Source organism: Ambystoma mexicanum, chromosome 4p, assembly GCF_040938575.1.
Source record: "Ambystoma mexicanum isolate Mex_15411 chromosome 4p, UKY_AmexF1_1, whole genome shotgun sequence".
NCBI classification, from domain to species: Eukaryota; Metazoa; Chordata; class Amphibia; order Caudata; family Ambystomatidae; genus Ambystoma; species Ambystoma mexicanum.
The window spans coordinates 1,155,683,586-1,155,697,360 of NC_090927.1; the positions used below are offsets into that span (position 1 = coordinate 1,155,683,586).

General features: G+C 46.2%; 1 protein-coding gene across 2 annotated transcripts in view; it reads left to right on the forward strand.

The window, feature by feature from the left end:
* Positions 1-13,775, forward strand: part of LOC138453690 (uncharacterized) — a 724,495-nt gene that overhangs the window by 538,748 nt on the left and 171,972 nt on the right. For both annotated transcript variants that reach the window (XM_069606759.1, XM_069606758.1), the window contains one exon: positions 7,487-7,620. In XM_069606759.1, the coding sequence (XP_069462860.1) occupies positions 7,487-7,620 (134 nt within the window). The remainder of the gene's footprint in view (positions 1-7,486; positions 7,621-13,775) is intronic.

A 13,775-nucleotide genomic window follows, 5' to 3' on the forward strand; every position in this document is an offset into this window, starting at 1 on the left:
CCACGCCAGGAACCATAGGTAGGTACTCAAGTCATTTGATTTGGGTATAACAGCTCAAGCGACCTGAAACAATTGTTGAATAAATGACTCTTTTCCACAGGTGTGGCTTTTAGGATTCAGTTGTCAAGGACTTGGATGCTGAGCCAACAGCAATCCCATTGACCCACAAAAGGAACAAAGTCTTTTCCCAGGAACTCAAGCCTGCATTGGAGATTTCAATGAGTAGGGCACCAGGAAGTCAAAGGAACCCATGATAAATGGCGTCCACCAAAAGAAGGCAGCACAGCAGCAAAGAGTCCCAGGAAGGATACAACAGCTGGAGGAACCTGCAGACATCCCAACTGACAATCTGGTGGAGTGATGGAGTCTTTGCACCCCTCTAGACACCAGCAGTGACCCACAGCCAAGCAGAAGATCTTGCTGGTAAATGATGGAGTGCGGTCATAACATTGTAGATCAATGGTTCCAGAGTGAACGGTTCGACCATGCAGATTTAGGGAGTTAGCAGTAGTCTACAAGAAGCTCAGACTGGACTTCTAGAGGGCCAAACCCAAAAGTGGAATATGCCCAAGCCACTTCCCTCAACAGTTATTACCAAGTAAGGGCTTTAAAAATGTGAAGATAAAAGATGGAGCGTCCGAGAAGTCCAGAGAAGGTTATGGGAACCCCTTAAACTTGGGACTGAGAACCAAGAAGATGCGACCCCAAGTACCATAGAACAATGATACAGACGCATCTTAAATCGGAGACTGGGGACCAGGGAAGAGACACCAACAAGACCACAGAGGAAGGGTGAGGGGTCCCCTTAAAACCTAAGACGGAGAACCAAAGGGAAGATAGCCCAAGAAGGCCAGAGAAGAAGGTGCAGGAAACATTTGAACCTGAGTTTGGGACATCAGGATAGATTCCCTAAGCCGAAGGGGGACAAAGGGCGCAGGAACCCCTTTAAACCTATCCTTGGGGCTCTAAGTCTCAGATTCAGTCTGATCCTTGTTATCTCCACCAACCCCCTCCTCACCTGAAGTCTTTATGGCTGAGGTACCGTCTGAATCAGAGTCCCAGGATTCATCCGTTGGTATCTCCTTTCTTCTCTGTCTCCAAGAGTCGCTGGGCTTCTTGGGCGTCCTTACTCCTGGTTTGGTGCGATGGGTATGGGCTCCACTAGAGGCCACTTTGCCTGAGATGCAATTTGCCTGGCAGTGGGGACCCCAGGGAGCCCACCCCAGACCAGGGAAAAAGCCTTGCCGAAAAAACCCTGGTAGGTTGTGATATCTTGCTGGGACTACTGGTCCCAGAATGCACTGAGATACTGAAGGAGTAGGCAAAGTCCACAATGGCTCCAGATATACACCCAAGAGGGCAGCAGCAGGATACTAGGAGTCCGGAGGGCTAGGTTGCAGAAGAATATCAGGTTCCTCGCAAGAACTGCGAGTTAGGAAAGAGGGAGTTCCAAGAAGGTAAGGTAAGCAGTAGACAGCATACAGCGGAACAGCCGTCTGAGAACGGCAGAAACGGAAAGGGGAAGCCGTTCGGAAAGCGGCTAGGAGGAAAAAAGGAAAATAACACACGAGCGCTGGGAAACACTTTCCAAACACTGGAAGTTGCAACGCAAGTGCGTTAGCAACTTCCGGGAATATAAAGTCAAAAGACTAGAACGCGCATAGCGATTCCAGGGAAGGAGTCCGTCTTCTACCTTCTTTCCAGTCTCCATCTTGGGTATAGTCTCCACGGCGGGCGAGTTGTGACAGTATGACCCCTTTTTAGGCCTCCACCCCCTGGTTTTCCGGGATGGAGGTGATGGAATCTCCGTAGTAGACGAGGAGCAGAAATGTTCTTAACTGGTTCCCATGTGCATTCTGACCTTGGGTATCCTTTCCAAAAAACCAGGTATTGTAGTACACCTCTTTTGTATCTGGAATCCATGATGTCGGAAACTTCATATTCCTCAGTGGTCTTTGGAGACTTTTGCGGGGAGCTTTTTGTCTTTCGTGAATGAGGGTCCTCAATATATGGTTTAAGGAGTGAGGTATGAAAGACCGGATGAACTCTTTTGAGAATCGGGGGAAGGTCCAGTCTAAAAGCCACAGGATTGATCTTGGCTGAGATACGAAAGGGCCCAAGATACCTGGGTGCAAACTTTCCTGGATGAACCCATCTGGGTAAATACTTGGTGGATAACCACACCTGCCTTCCTACTTCCCACTGAGGATTTGGGCTTCTTTTTTGATCTGCCCATCTTTTACAGTCTTGTCGAGCTTTTGCGAGATTGGATTCTGATACTCGATGCATCCTCTGTATGGTATCCAGTAGATGATCCACTGAAGATGTGTTTGTAGGAGGGATACCAGAGAGAGGTATATGCTTTGGGTCGTAACCATAGGTGCACTTGAAAGGACTCATGCCTAGGGAGGTATGTCTAGTGTTGTTATAAGAGAACTCGGCCATGGGCAGAAGATGGAACCAATCGTCTTGTTCTTGGTTACAAAAACACCGTATGTACTGTTCGAGAGTGGCGTTCAAACGTTCAGTTTGCCCATTGCTTTCCGGGTGGAACCCTGAGGAAAGATCTCCTGATTCCTAATGTTCTGCACAGAACTGTCCAGAATTTGGACGTGAATTGAGCGCCTCTATCTGAGACTATATTGGTGGGAATCCCATGAAGCCTGACTTTGTCCTTCAGAAAGACTTCTGCAGTCGTGCTGGCAGTAGGGAGTCCTTTAAGAGGAGAAAAGTGAGCCAGCTTGCTAAAGGAATCGATTGTGACCATTATGGCGGTGTGTCCACAGGATTCTGGCAGCTCCACTATGAAATCCGTCGATATCTGTTGCCAAGGTCCTTCGGGCTGTTTTTCTTGTTGTAGAAGTCCTAGGGGTCTGTGGTAATCGTACTTGTTTTGAGCACACACAGGGCAGGTCTTTACATACTCCTTCACATCTTTAGCCAGGGAAGGCCACCAAAATTGGCGAGATGTTAACTCTAGTGTGGCTCTTTGGCCCTTGTGTCCAGCAGAGGGAATATCGTGACACCAGGACATTGCTTGTACTTGGAGTTCTCGGGTTGGTATATACAAAGCTTCCTTTTTAAAGAGAAAGTTGCCCTTCCCTTTCAAATCCATTTCTGAACTCCTATTGTTCTGTTGTTCCGCTTTTACCCGTTCCAAAAATGTGTTTATGTTGACGATGAATGTCTTCCCTGCTAACATAAGTTCCTGTTCTGGTAGATCTCCCGAATCTTCACCCATACTCCGAGAAAGGGCATCTGCCAGAGTGTTGTCCTTTCCTGGGAGATAGGTGATCTCAAAGTCAAATTGTGAGAAGAAATACGCCCACCTAGCATGTCGTGAGTTGCGGCATTCCATCTTTTGAAGGACTTTAAGGTTTTTATGATCCGTACGGACCAAAAACGGGACTACAGAGCCTTGTAGCAGATGTCTCCATTCCTCACACGCTTGTCGGATGGCCAGGAGTTCTTTTTCTAACACGGAATAGTTGCGTTCACTAGTGGTCAACGTGCGTGAAAAATAAGAGAGAGGATGTTCTAAGCCGTCTTCCTCCTTCTGTAGTAATGCAGCCCCGATAGCACCGAGGGAAGCATCAGTTTCCACTATGAACGGGCGTGTTTGATCTGGTTGTCTGAGGATCGGAGCTGTTACAAAAGATCTTTTCAAGGTTTGGAAGGCTTGTTCAGTGCCGGAATCCCAATGGAATTTCACCCCCTTTTTAAGAAGATTGGTGATAGGTAGAATAATCTCAGAGAAATTGGGGATAAACTTTCTATAGAAGTTCGCTAGTCCTAAGAATCGTTGGATTCCTTTGACATTAGAGGGTACAGGCCAATTTGTAATGGCATTCGTCTTGGCTGGATCCATCTGTAGGTTATCTGCAGATAATATAAAACCCAAATATGGTACTGTGGATGCCTCAAATATGCATTTTTCGGGTTTAGCTAGTAGACTGTTTCTCCTTAAACGTTGTAAGACTTCTGTTACCAAGACACGATGTTCAGCCAGGGTGGCAGAAAAGACAAGAATGTCGTCTAGGTAAACGACCACTGAGGAGTAGAGCATATTTGAAAACACATTGTCCATGAATCGTTGGAATTGTGCCGGTGCATTGACTAGTCCAAAAGGCATTACTCTATATTCGTAATGTCCTAGAGGTGTCCGGAAAGCCGTCTTCCACTCATCCCCTTCGCGGAGTCTTAAAAGGTGATAAGCTCCTCTTAAATCCAGCTTGGTGAAGACCCGGGCCCCCTGGACAGCTTCAATGATGTCCTTCATTAATGGCATAGGGTATCTATCTCGCACTGTAAGACTATTCAGACCTCTGTAATCTATACAGGGACGTAGTTCTGTTGTTCCTTTCTTTGGAATAAAAAAGAGAGAAGCCCCTGCTGAGGAAGATGACTCTCTAATAAGGCCGTTCTCTAGGTTGGTGGCAAGGTACTCTTTCAGAGCTTGCTTTTCCGGTAGTGACAACGGAAACATTCTCCCGAAAGGCACAACTGCTTCCGGTGTCAGATCAATCTTGCAATCTTCTCTGCGATGTGGTGGTAGAAGGCGGGGTTGTGTGTCTGTGAATACATCAATGAATTCCTGATAGGGAGCTGGTATCATGATGACACTGAAGGAATGATGCAGTGTTGCTTGAATGACTGGGGTGATTTCTGTAGTTAAGCAATGTTGACTGCAGTACTGTGATTTGAAGTCTACTGTGTTCAAACTCCAATCAATGTGAGGATTGTGCTTTCTTAACCAGGGAATACCCAGTATTACCGGAAAATGTGCCGCCCTGATCAGATCAAATGAGAGGTATTCCTGATGATTAGCCATCTTTATCTTCAACTCCTGTGTTTCGTGACTAATTGGGCCTGATGTTAGTGGGGTACCATCGACTCCTTCCACCGGTATAGATCTGATCTTCGGTCGTCTGGGTAAGAGATGTTCCTTTGCCCACTTGTCGTCCACAAAGTTGCCAGCCGCTCCACAGTCTAACATGGCTATGCACTCCACGGACCCTGTCGGCTCCCATTCTATTAGTATCTTGATCACCATAAGACTGCAACAGTCCAAAGCCGAAGGCTGCGCTAAGTGACAGGGATTTATGGTGTTCACCCCTTCCCTTTCCCTGTTTAAGGTTGGGGTCCTTCGTTTCCCTGTCTTTTGGGGGGTACTGCAGGACAATCTCTTAATAGATGGCTGTTCGACCCACAATACATACACAAGCCGAAGTCCCTTCTTCTTTTGCGTTCGCTAGTAGATAGAGGTCCACGTGTGGTTCCAATTTGCATAGGTTCTTCCGTGGATCTCTTTTCAGGCATCGAAGAGGGGTTTGGTCCTGATAAAATATTGCGTGGTCTTCTTCTTTCTGCCTTCCTTTCTGCCATACGGAACTCTACTTGTAAGACTAAGGAGACCAGGTCTTGGAAAGAATTAGGTCTGGCAACTCTTGCCAGTTCGTCCTTAATGTCTTCGTGGAGTCCTCTTCGGAATATAGTCTGTTGGGCAGTTTCGGGCTATCCTGCTTCTGCAGCTATCCTTTGAAATCTCACAAGGTACGTTTGAACATCCGATGACCCTTGTCGTATGTCGAGTAGATTTTCAAAGGCGGAATACAAGACCTCCGGTCTCTCGAACCTTTCTTTTAGTCGTTGTGTGAATAGGCCGTAATCAATGAGAACCGGATCTGAAGTAGTAACAAAAGGCGTAGCCCATGCCAGAGCGTTGCCTGTCAGATTGGATATCAAGAACCCAACCTTAGTTCTGTCTAATTCGTAGGTCCTGGGGCGAAAGGCGAATTGGATTGTGCAGGCATCCAAGAATTCTTTTAATTTCTTTGGGTCCCCATCATATTTCCCACACGACAAGGGAAGAGGGAGTAGTTCTCCTCTGTTATCATCCCGTTGAGGTGCCCGTTGTCCCAACTGTTGAACCTGTTGCTGTAATGCTGTATTGTCAGCTCTTAGGGACTGTACTTCAGCCGTCAGGGCCTGGATGGCGTTTACCATTTCCTGGTATTGTTCTAGGGAGGCCATAATCTCTGGGCGTTGCAATCTCTCAGATTCAGTCTGATCCTTGTTATCTCCACCAACCCCCTCCTCACCTGAAGTCTTTATGGCTGAGGTACCGTCTGAATCAGAGTCCCAGGATTCATCCGTTGGTATCTCCTTTCTTCTCTGTCTCCAAGAGTCGCTGGGCTTCTTGGGCGTCCTTACTCCTGGTTTGGTGCGATGGGTATGGGCTCCACTAGAGGCCACTTTGCCTGAGATGCAATTTGCCTGGCAGTGGGGACCCCAGGGAGCCCACCCCAGACCAGGGAAAAAGCCTTGCCGAAAAAACCCTGGTAGGTTGTGATATCTTGCTGGGACTACTGGTCCCAGAATGCACTGAGATACTGAAGGAGTAGGCAAAGTCCACAATGGCTCCAGATATACGCCCAAGAGGGCAGCAGCAGGATACTAGGAGTCCGGAGGGCTAGGTTGCAGAAGAATATCAGGTTCCTCGCAAGAACTGCGAGTTAGGAAAGAGGGAGTTCCAAGAAGGTAAGGTAAGCAGTAGACAGCATACAGCGGAACAGCCGTCCGAGAACGGCAGAAACGGAAAGGGGAAGCCGTTCGGAAAGCGGCTAGGAGGAAAAAAGGAAAATAACACACGAGCGCTGGGAAACACTTTCCAAACACTGGAAGTTGCAACGCAAGTGCGTTAGCAACTTCCGGGAATATAAAGTCAAAAGACTAGAACGCGCATAGCGATTCCAGGGAAGGAGTCCGTCTTCTACCTTCTTTCCAGTCTCCATCTTGGGTATAGTCTCCACGGCGGGCGAGTTGTGACACTAAGGTACTAAAAGACTCATTTGCTTTAATGTTGTTTATGATCATAGTTCACATTTCTTATTTCAGCCATCCTGTAATTTATTCCCGAAATAAAAGAAAGTAATTTAAACTGCAAGTAAGTCTGTCTTGGCCTGCTCATTGACCCCTGTCACCTTCGTGGTAGCCCCCACTAGCTATTGGTTTGATTCTTCTATTTAATTACAATGTTTGTAAAATGAAGTAGAACTTTCGAGCGCTTTTAGTATTATGAGTTTGTAGATATTTATGTATGGATTATTGTAATAGGACACAAAGTCACAGTTCACTGATCAGATCAACCAATTTCTTTTCTGGGCTTTTGGATGAATATTTTTATTGGAGAACGGAGGAGGGGGCGCGCATCAGCTTTTCTTTCTTGAGGCATGTAGTCGTCATTTGTCAAGGTTAAAACAACCACAGTGCAGCATTAGCATACCTCCTCATTGGTGGTATTGATTTTGTAAAAATATATAGCTAGATAGAATTAGTTTTCCATCCCCTTAGCTGTTCAGTGTATGGCACATACTTAACTAATGTATCTGCATTTGCTTTGATGTTGTCATTTGTTCGGCCAATTGAAGTGTGCTTTTTGAATGCCTGGTCTCTAATTTCTGTGCTCCACAATGTGTTTTATCAGGGAACACTACGACTGACCTCATTGAAATGAATGTCCTGCCCCCGCTGCTAGTTCTCCTGAACTCTGACAATGAAGACGTCCAGCAGGCTTCCATAACACTCCTCTGTTCGTTGTCTCAAAACCCTTCAAATCAGGTAAGAGTGCACTCCTGTCCCAAGTCTGTTTCCTTCTGTGGCTCCAAATTGCTGAAAGAGGGTGTTTAATCTTCAGGCTTAAGTCTGTGAATAGGTATCTCCCTTCTGACAAATGCCTGTGAGAGTAGCACCAATAGTAAGTCAGTCTGTCTCTCTCCCCCTCCTCCTCCTCTGCCCCCCCCCCCACTCCCACCCTTGTCACTGGTTGTTCGTTCCACCACCCGACCTATCCCATTCCTATTCAATGTTGATGTTGGCTTGCTCCCTCACCACCCCTGCTTGTGTGCTATGCGTTTGACAAACTATATGTCATTCGAAAGATGATCTCACATTCTTAAGTTTTGAGGAGCCTGCCCTTCCCTTTGATAGCCTAACGTCTTGTGCTTTAGCCTCTTTTCTGCTGCCACCTGTGCCCTGTACCATTTTTTTTTTATTAGCAACTATACTTTCAGCAATACATATTCAAAATATATACGTCATGCATTATAGAATAATAGAATATTAAAAGGGCATTCTAAAGAAAAAGAAATGCAAGGTTCAGTTTGCTAAGAGCTGAAAATGACGGTCAACAATAAGGCGATATGGGCCTAAGGCTAAATGTTAAAGGCAGAGACATGCATGATGCCATATTAATCCAGCACACATGTGTGATGCCATCAGAACTGGACATGAATCCGCTATAATTTTCTGTAGACATATGCAATGCAGTATGAGGACAGCACTTTACCATGAGTATGTATCAGGCAAAAATAGTAACAAGTTCAAGAGCAAACCCCATTGCCCAAAACCTCCCCCTTCCATAGGGTTAATCCCAACTTGTAACGCCTCATGTTCTATGTAACACACATATATATATCTCCTTTATCCGATCAAATAAACCAGAAACTTGAGAGAGCATCTATGGCCCTTGTACCAAGCAAGCATACAAAGTGTATGCATTTGTGTATGCATGGTTTGTGTTTCTTGGTATAGTGTGCAACAGCTGTCAAACACATTTCTGGAGTCAGCAAACCAGATCTACTAGTTAATCTTTCCATTTGGAACTTCACTATATCCCAGGAAGCCCCCAGTAACATGCAAGACCAACATAAATGAATAGACCTTTGGGACAAAGATGCTGCTTACAGGCTTCTATTTAACATAGTAAATCAGGATTTACATACGTCGTGTAAAGGATGTTATTTTGAATTGGCATAAAAGTGGCGTTTGGGGTATTTTTCTTGGTGTGTATGAATACCTAATAAAGAGGGGCAAACGGAAGTCTTGGTCCGATATATATTTTTAGCCATAGACAAGATCTATCCTCGTCCATAGCCTGGCAACACCCCTCACCTCGTTGAACATTCTTGTGCCGAGGAGTGAACGGTTGAATTTGTGACCCGATTGATTGTAAACCGTTTGGACTATGCGATCACGCTCTCCACTTTCTCCCGTTCTCTGGATTTTTCTTCGGGAGGACCTGACGGTGGATGTCTGTCTCTCCTGATGCCAGTGATGACCCTGCAGTTGGCTGAACTGTAGTTGCTCCCAGATCCTGATGGACGACACTGAAGTCTGACTATGCTTCACCTTGGACACTTTAATACTATACCCTTTCCTTTTTCATAGATGTTAAGACAGAATTGTTATTTTGGGTGATTCTGGGTCCACTTTCTAGGGCCCCTTAATTCCCCCCCCCCCTATTGTTTTGGGATCACTGACACATTTTTGGAAGCCAGAGGCACTTCTCCCTAAGTCCCCCTGCAAAAGCAATTCTTTTTGACTTCTTAGGTTATATGGTATTTGGTCGCCCCTGAGGCGCCTAGTCTCAGGGGTACCTCTCAGGCACCCCATGTTTGCCATTGGATGATTAGATCACCCTAAATTGTTTTCAGGGGAAAGCATTGTGGCAGTTGTACTTTAATTTTGGCTTCACCATGGGTGCAAACCATTTTACCACATTAGGTATCCCAATGCACCTTTTTGGTAGCCATTGGGGGACCAATGTGTTTTTATTAAATCCTGCTCTCTGCCAGTTTGTATTTTAGGGCTTCCTTTGTTCGGGGCAACTACGAGGTATGCTCAAAATGGCCGTTCAGACCATGTGGCTTTTTTTGCGACCTCACATTGCAGCCCCCATGGTACTCCCTCTCACTTCCTGCGGGGCGGTGTCTACACTGAGTGATAATCTTACAGAATAACCTGCATGGATGGTCATCTGGAACTTTTACTCCAGCCCCCTATAGTGATTGATGGGTTGGCCTTTGGCCAGCACCTTTTTGCAGTGGTACTTAAGGCTCTGCCTGTTCCCTGCTATCTTTCTTGGCTACCTTGTTCTGGAACTTGGAAGAAGAAGGTCGTTCAACCTGCTGTTGGAGTATTTCCACCATTTTGAACGTTTTTAACCTTCACCTGGCCATACTGGCTGGGTGTAGTGGTTTGGGCATATCCCGGGCAGAGTTTTTATTTTCCCGAGGGTTCAAGTCAGGTTTTCCTGAATTCCCCTGCTGCCTCCCCTTGTGTACTTGGTTGAGCCTTGGATGCTGGAACTGTTTTCTGGGACATTTACTGCTCTGGTCTCCCACCTTGTTGCTGCATGCTGCTGCCTGGAAGGATATTGTGACAATAGCCCACTTCATCTGGTCATTCAGCCTTTATCCCCTTGCTAAAATGATTTTCTACTAGGTTACCATGCTTCTTTGTCCACTGAGCCACCAGGATCCATCTTCAGTGGTTCCCTTCTCTTCAAAGTGTCTTCTTCGTTTTATTCTTCGCTCCTGGCTTTAAGATTGTTGTTTGGAAAGAGTTTATTCTTCCTTTCATACATTTGGGGCGTCATTAGTCGAGGGTTCAAGTCCCTTTGCACGGGATCCCTATAAACCACACCTATTTATTTTATTTTTTACATTTGTATAGCGCACATACAGCCCAAAGGCACCCCAGTGCTGTTACTTGTGGCAAGCTTAGTTACAGAGTTACAGAGGAATACAGGCATATGTGTGATGAGTGGGTGTCAGAGCATACTAGTACATTCAACAGGATACATACATTCTGACAATCCTAAGCATGTGTTGAGTATTGGTCAGTTTTCCGTCAGTAAATTTTTGGGCAGGACATAAGTGAAGAGCAGGGTTTTTACAGCTTTACGGAATGCCAGGTGGGAGACTTCTCCTCGCAGGGGTGGAGGTAATGCGTTCCATTGCAGAGCTGATAGGTATGGGAAGCTAACACCTCCGGCTCGGCCCCCCTTAACTCTGGGGATTATGAGCATGTTTGCGTATGGTGTTCTGGTCGGTCTTCTGGAGACTGTGGGGGGGAATTCTTTCGGAAAGGTAGGGTGGAGCAGTATGGTGGATACACTTATCTGTGAGGGCAAGCGCTTTAAAGAGGACTCTTTCACTAACTGGGAGCCAGTGTGCCCGTAGGATGAAGCCTGTACTTGCCCTGGTTATTTCGTCATGCTGGAGCCAAAATTGTCACAGTTATTACTTGCCTCTGGGTCCTGGGTCCTGGGTTCTGGGGTTCAGGTTCTTTGAAATCGAGTCTCAACTGCCTTTCCCAATTACTTACATTGGGGGTGGTCGTCCTGCTCTGCTGCAATTTCTGCTTAGCCTTCTTGTTCTTCGTCCAACCTCTAGCTCTTTTCATTTGGGTCTTCTCTGGTCCGCCCTGGGGTTGTTTGCTGCAGAATCCCCACTTATGTGGTAACACAGAGTTTACCTTTGTTTTGCCATGAAAGCAGATAGCCTACTGGTCTTGTCTCATTTACTTCTATTAAACAAAACAAAAATCTTAGACTACCCCCTCCTCCTGTATCTTTTTGCTTAAGACCAAGGATAGCTCATATATGCAAATGCTTACAGTCACGCATAATAAAAAATCAATCCTAAGAACTGATGTCTTTTTCATACAAAACATAGTCTCACTTATTAATGACGTAGACCCCTCCTGTGCAGAGATTGTTTTTTCTAAAAAACATGTATCACATAAAACAATACATAGTAAGACGCATACTTTGTATTGTTACTATGAGCTTACCAAATCAGATCCCAGGGCCCAACAACCCTTCTTCCAGAACAAACGGAGGACTCAGGCAAGGGCAAGTTAGACTGTCGTTTATTACAAAAACTGAAAGGGATCAAACAGGACATTCAAAAATCTCCAGAGTCACTGCTCCCAAACCTGTGTCAAGCCTTTTTGTTGCAGAGTGTCGTCACAACATGGGCCCTTCCCCGAAAAACCTATCCCACTTTCTGGTTGGGTGATCGGAGTGGTATACAGTATAGATTGCCCCTATGGATCTTAGTTAATTGGCCCTCTCATGTCAGGTGGCTGGCCTGCCACTTCCCCTGCCCCTTCCCCAAGAAACTATCTATTACATTGTTGCAGGTTCGCAGGATTACCATTGGCCCTTGCCCTCTGCCATCCACCCCTGGATTTCTGTCCCCTGATTGGCTGGAATTGGTCTCCCCAGGCCTGGGACCCAGCTCTGTCCTCAGCGCTCTCTGCACCTCTTTAAGGTGATGAGTGACTATGTGTTCCCAACGTATCTGTTAGCAGTACCACTTTTGCCTGTTAGAGTGCTCTCCATGTTGCAACGCTGTTAACTTGTTCATTCTTCACTTATTGTCTGTGGTGCGGAGAACTGCGGGTGAATAACCATTGTCTAGCTCGGCCGCATCACGTAGTCGAGGACCAGTTTTTTCTGCAGATAGGCCCTTGGCATTTTAAGTTTGGAATGTGCTGCCTGCTTGTCTCTGACTTTGGCTGCGAGCCCTGGCCTTCCTGTTCTGTGCAGCCTGGTTCTTCTTTCCCTCGCCTCTCGTCCTGCGGCTTGTGGCCTTATGTGATACTCGTTATATGTTAATGTTAATGTTAAAGGTCATTTGTACTGCGCACTATCACCACCGGAGTGGTCCCCTGGCGCTCTGGCGGCTCTGAAAGAGGGGGGGGGTGGTGGGTTAGTGGGTGGAGGCTGGAAAAGTGCAAGATTGCAGTGATGTGCTGTTGGCAGCCTCAGCCCGGTGGTTCCGTCGGCTGGGCCTGGGGTGTATGCGGCCGGTAGTCGTCGTGTGCTGATGTGCGAGTCTATGTGTTTTTTGTTTTGTTGTTGCAGTGTAGTGAAGTTCGTGCGGTTTGCTGCGCTAGAGGTTTGTGGTTGTGTTTGGTTTGGAGTTTGAGAGGTGTATGCAGAGAAGGAAATTGTTAATGGTATTCGTTAGTCATCTCTATCCTGGACTGAACCGGTTGGGCTCGTGTAATCTTACCCGACGGGATGCTTGTACACCCTGAGCCTCAAGAGGTACGTGCCCGATTTTCCATTCGAGGCCGTTTGAGGATCTAGCTGTCCCCTATACTCATACTATGATTTCTACACATCTATATTGTGCTATGTTTCCTATAGGTTAGTCGTATTTGGTCCTGCCAGGCTTCTTATGTGGTCCCGCAGTTCCATAGCATTAGTTGCCATAAGCATCTGCAAGCTTGCTCTGCATCTCTTCGTTGTCTTGCTTTTAGCATTTCTGCACTTGGCTAATGAGAAAAATAATAAAAGCTTTCAACAGTATTTATATGTATCTATCCCCTATCTACAGAATTGTGTAAGCATGTTCTTTGTGTATACGAGTGTGTGGTTGTGTTACGTTGTGCATGGTTGCGATAGTTCTTCATGACTAACTTGGCTATGTCGTGTTGTCACTAATGACGTCAGCACAGTGGTTTCTCGGCATTAGTCAACGTCATCCATCGAAGCATTTGGGTCCATGACCAATGTTGAAGCACCTGAATCCATAAAGACATTCACCGGGTAAGGTTTAAATGGCTGTCTGAGAGAATATCTCTCTGCATACGTGTCAGTCACTGGTCCTCCTGGGGCCTGGCCGAATAGTGAGTGACTTTGTGTGTTTTTGACTCTTCGTACTGTCATATTCATTGGGGCGAGGAGAGGTATTCCAGGAACCCTCTCTTCAGTGGCCTTACAGAGTTTTAGACTATTCTTCCTGTCTGGTTCCCTTTTTCATACCCCTTGCTGAGTCTTGAACCTAATATGTATATTTTGGGTGGGCTGTTTCTTTAGGGCACTGTACTAATTTGTGCAGGCAGGAGATTTACCTGCGTTGTCATGATGCTGGGTTCTTTTGCTCTATCTCCCCTCATCTATTTTAGTCATTTTATAT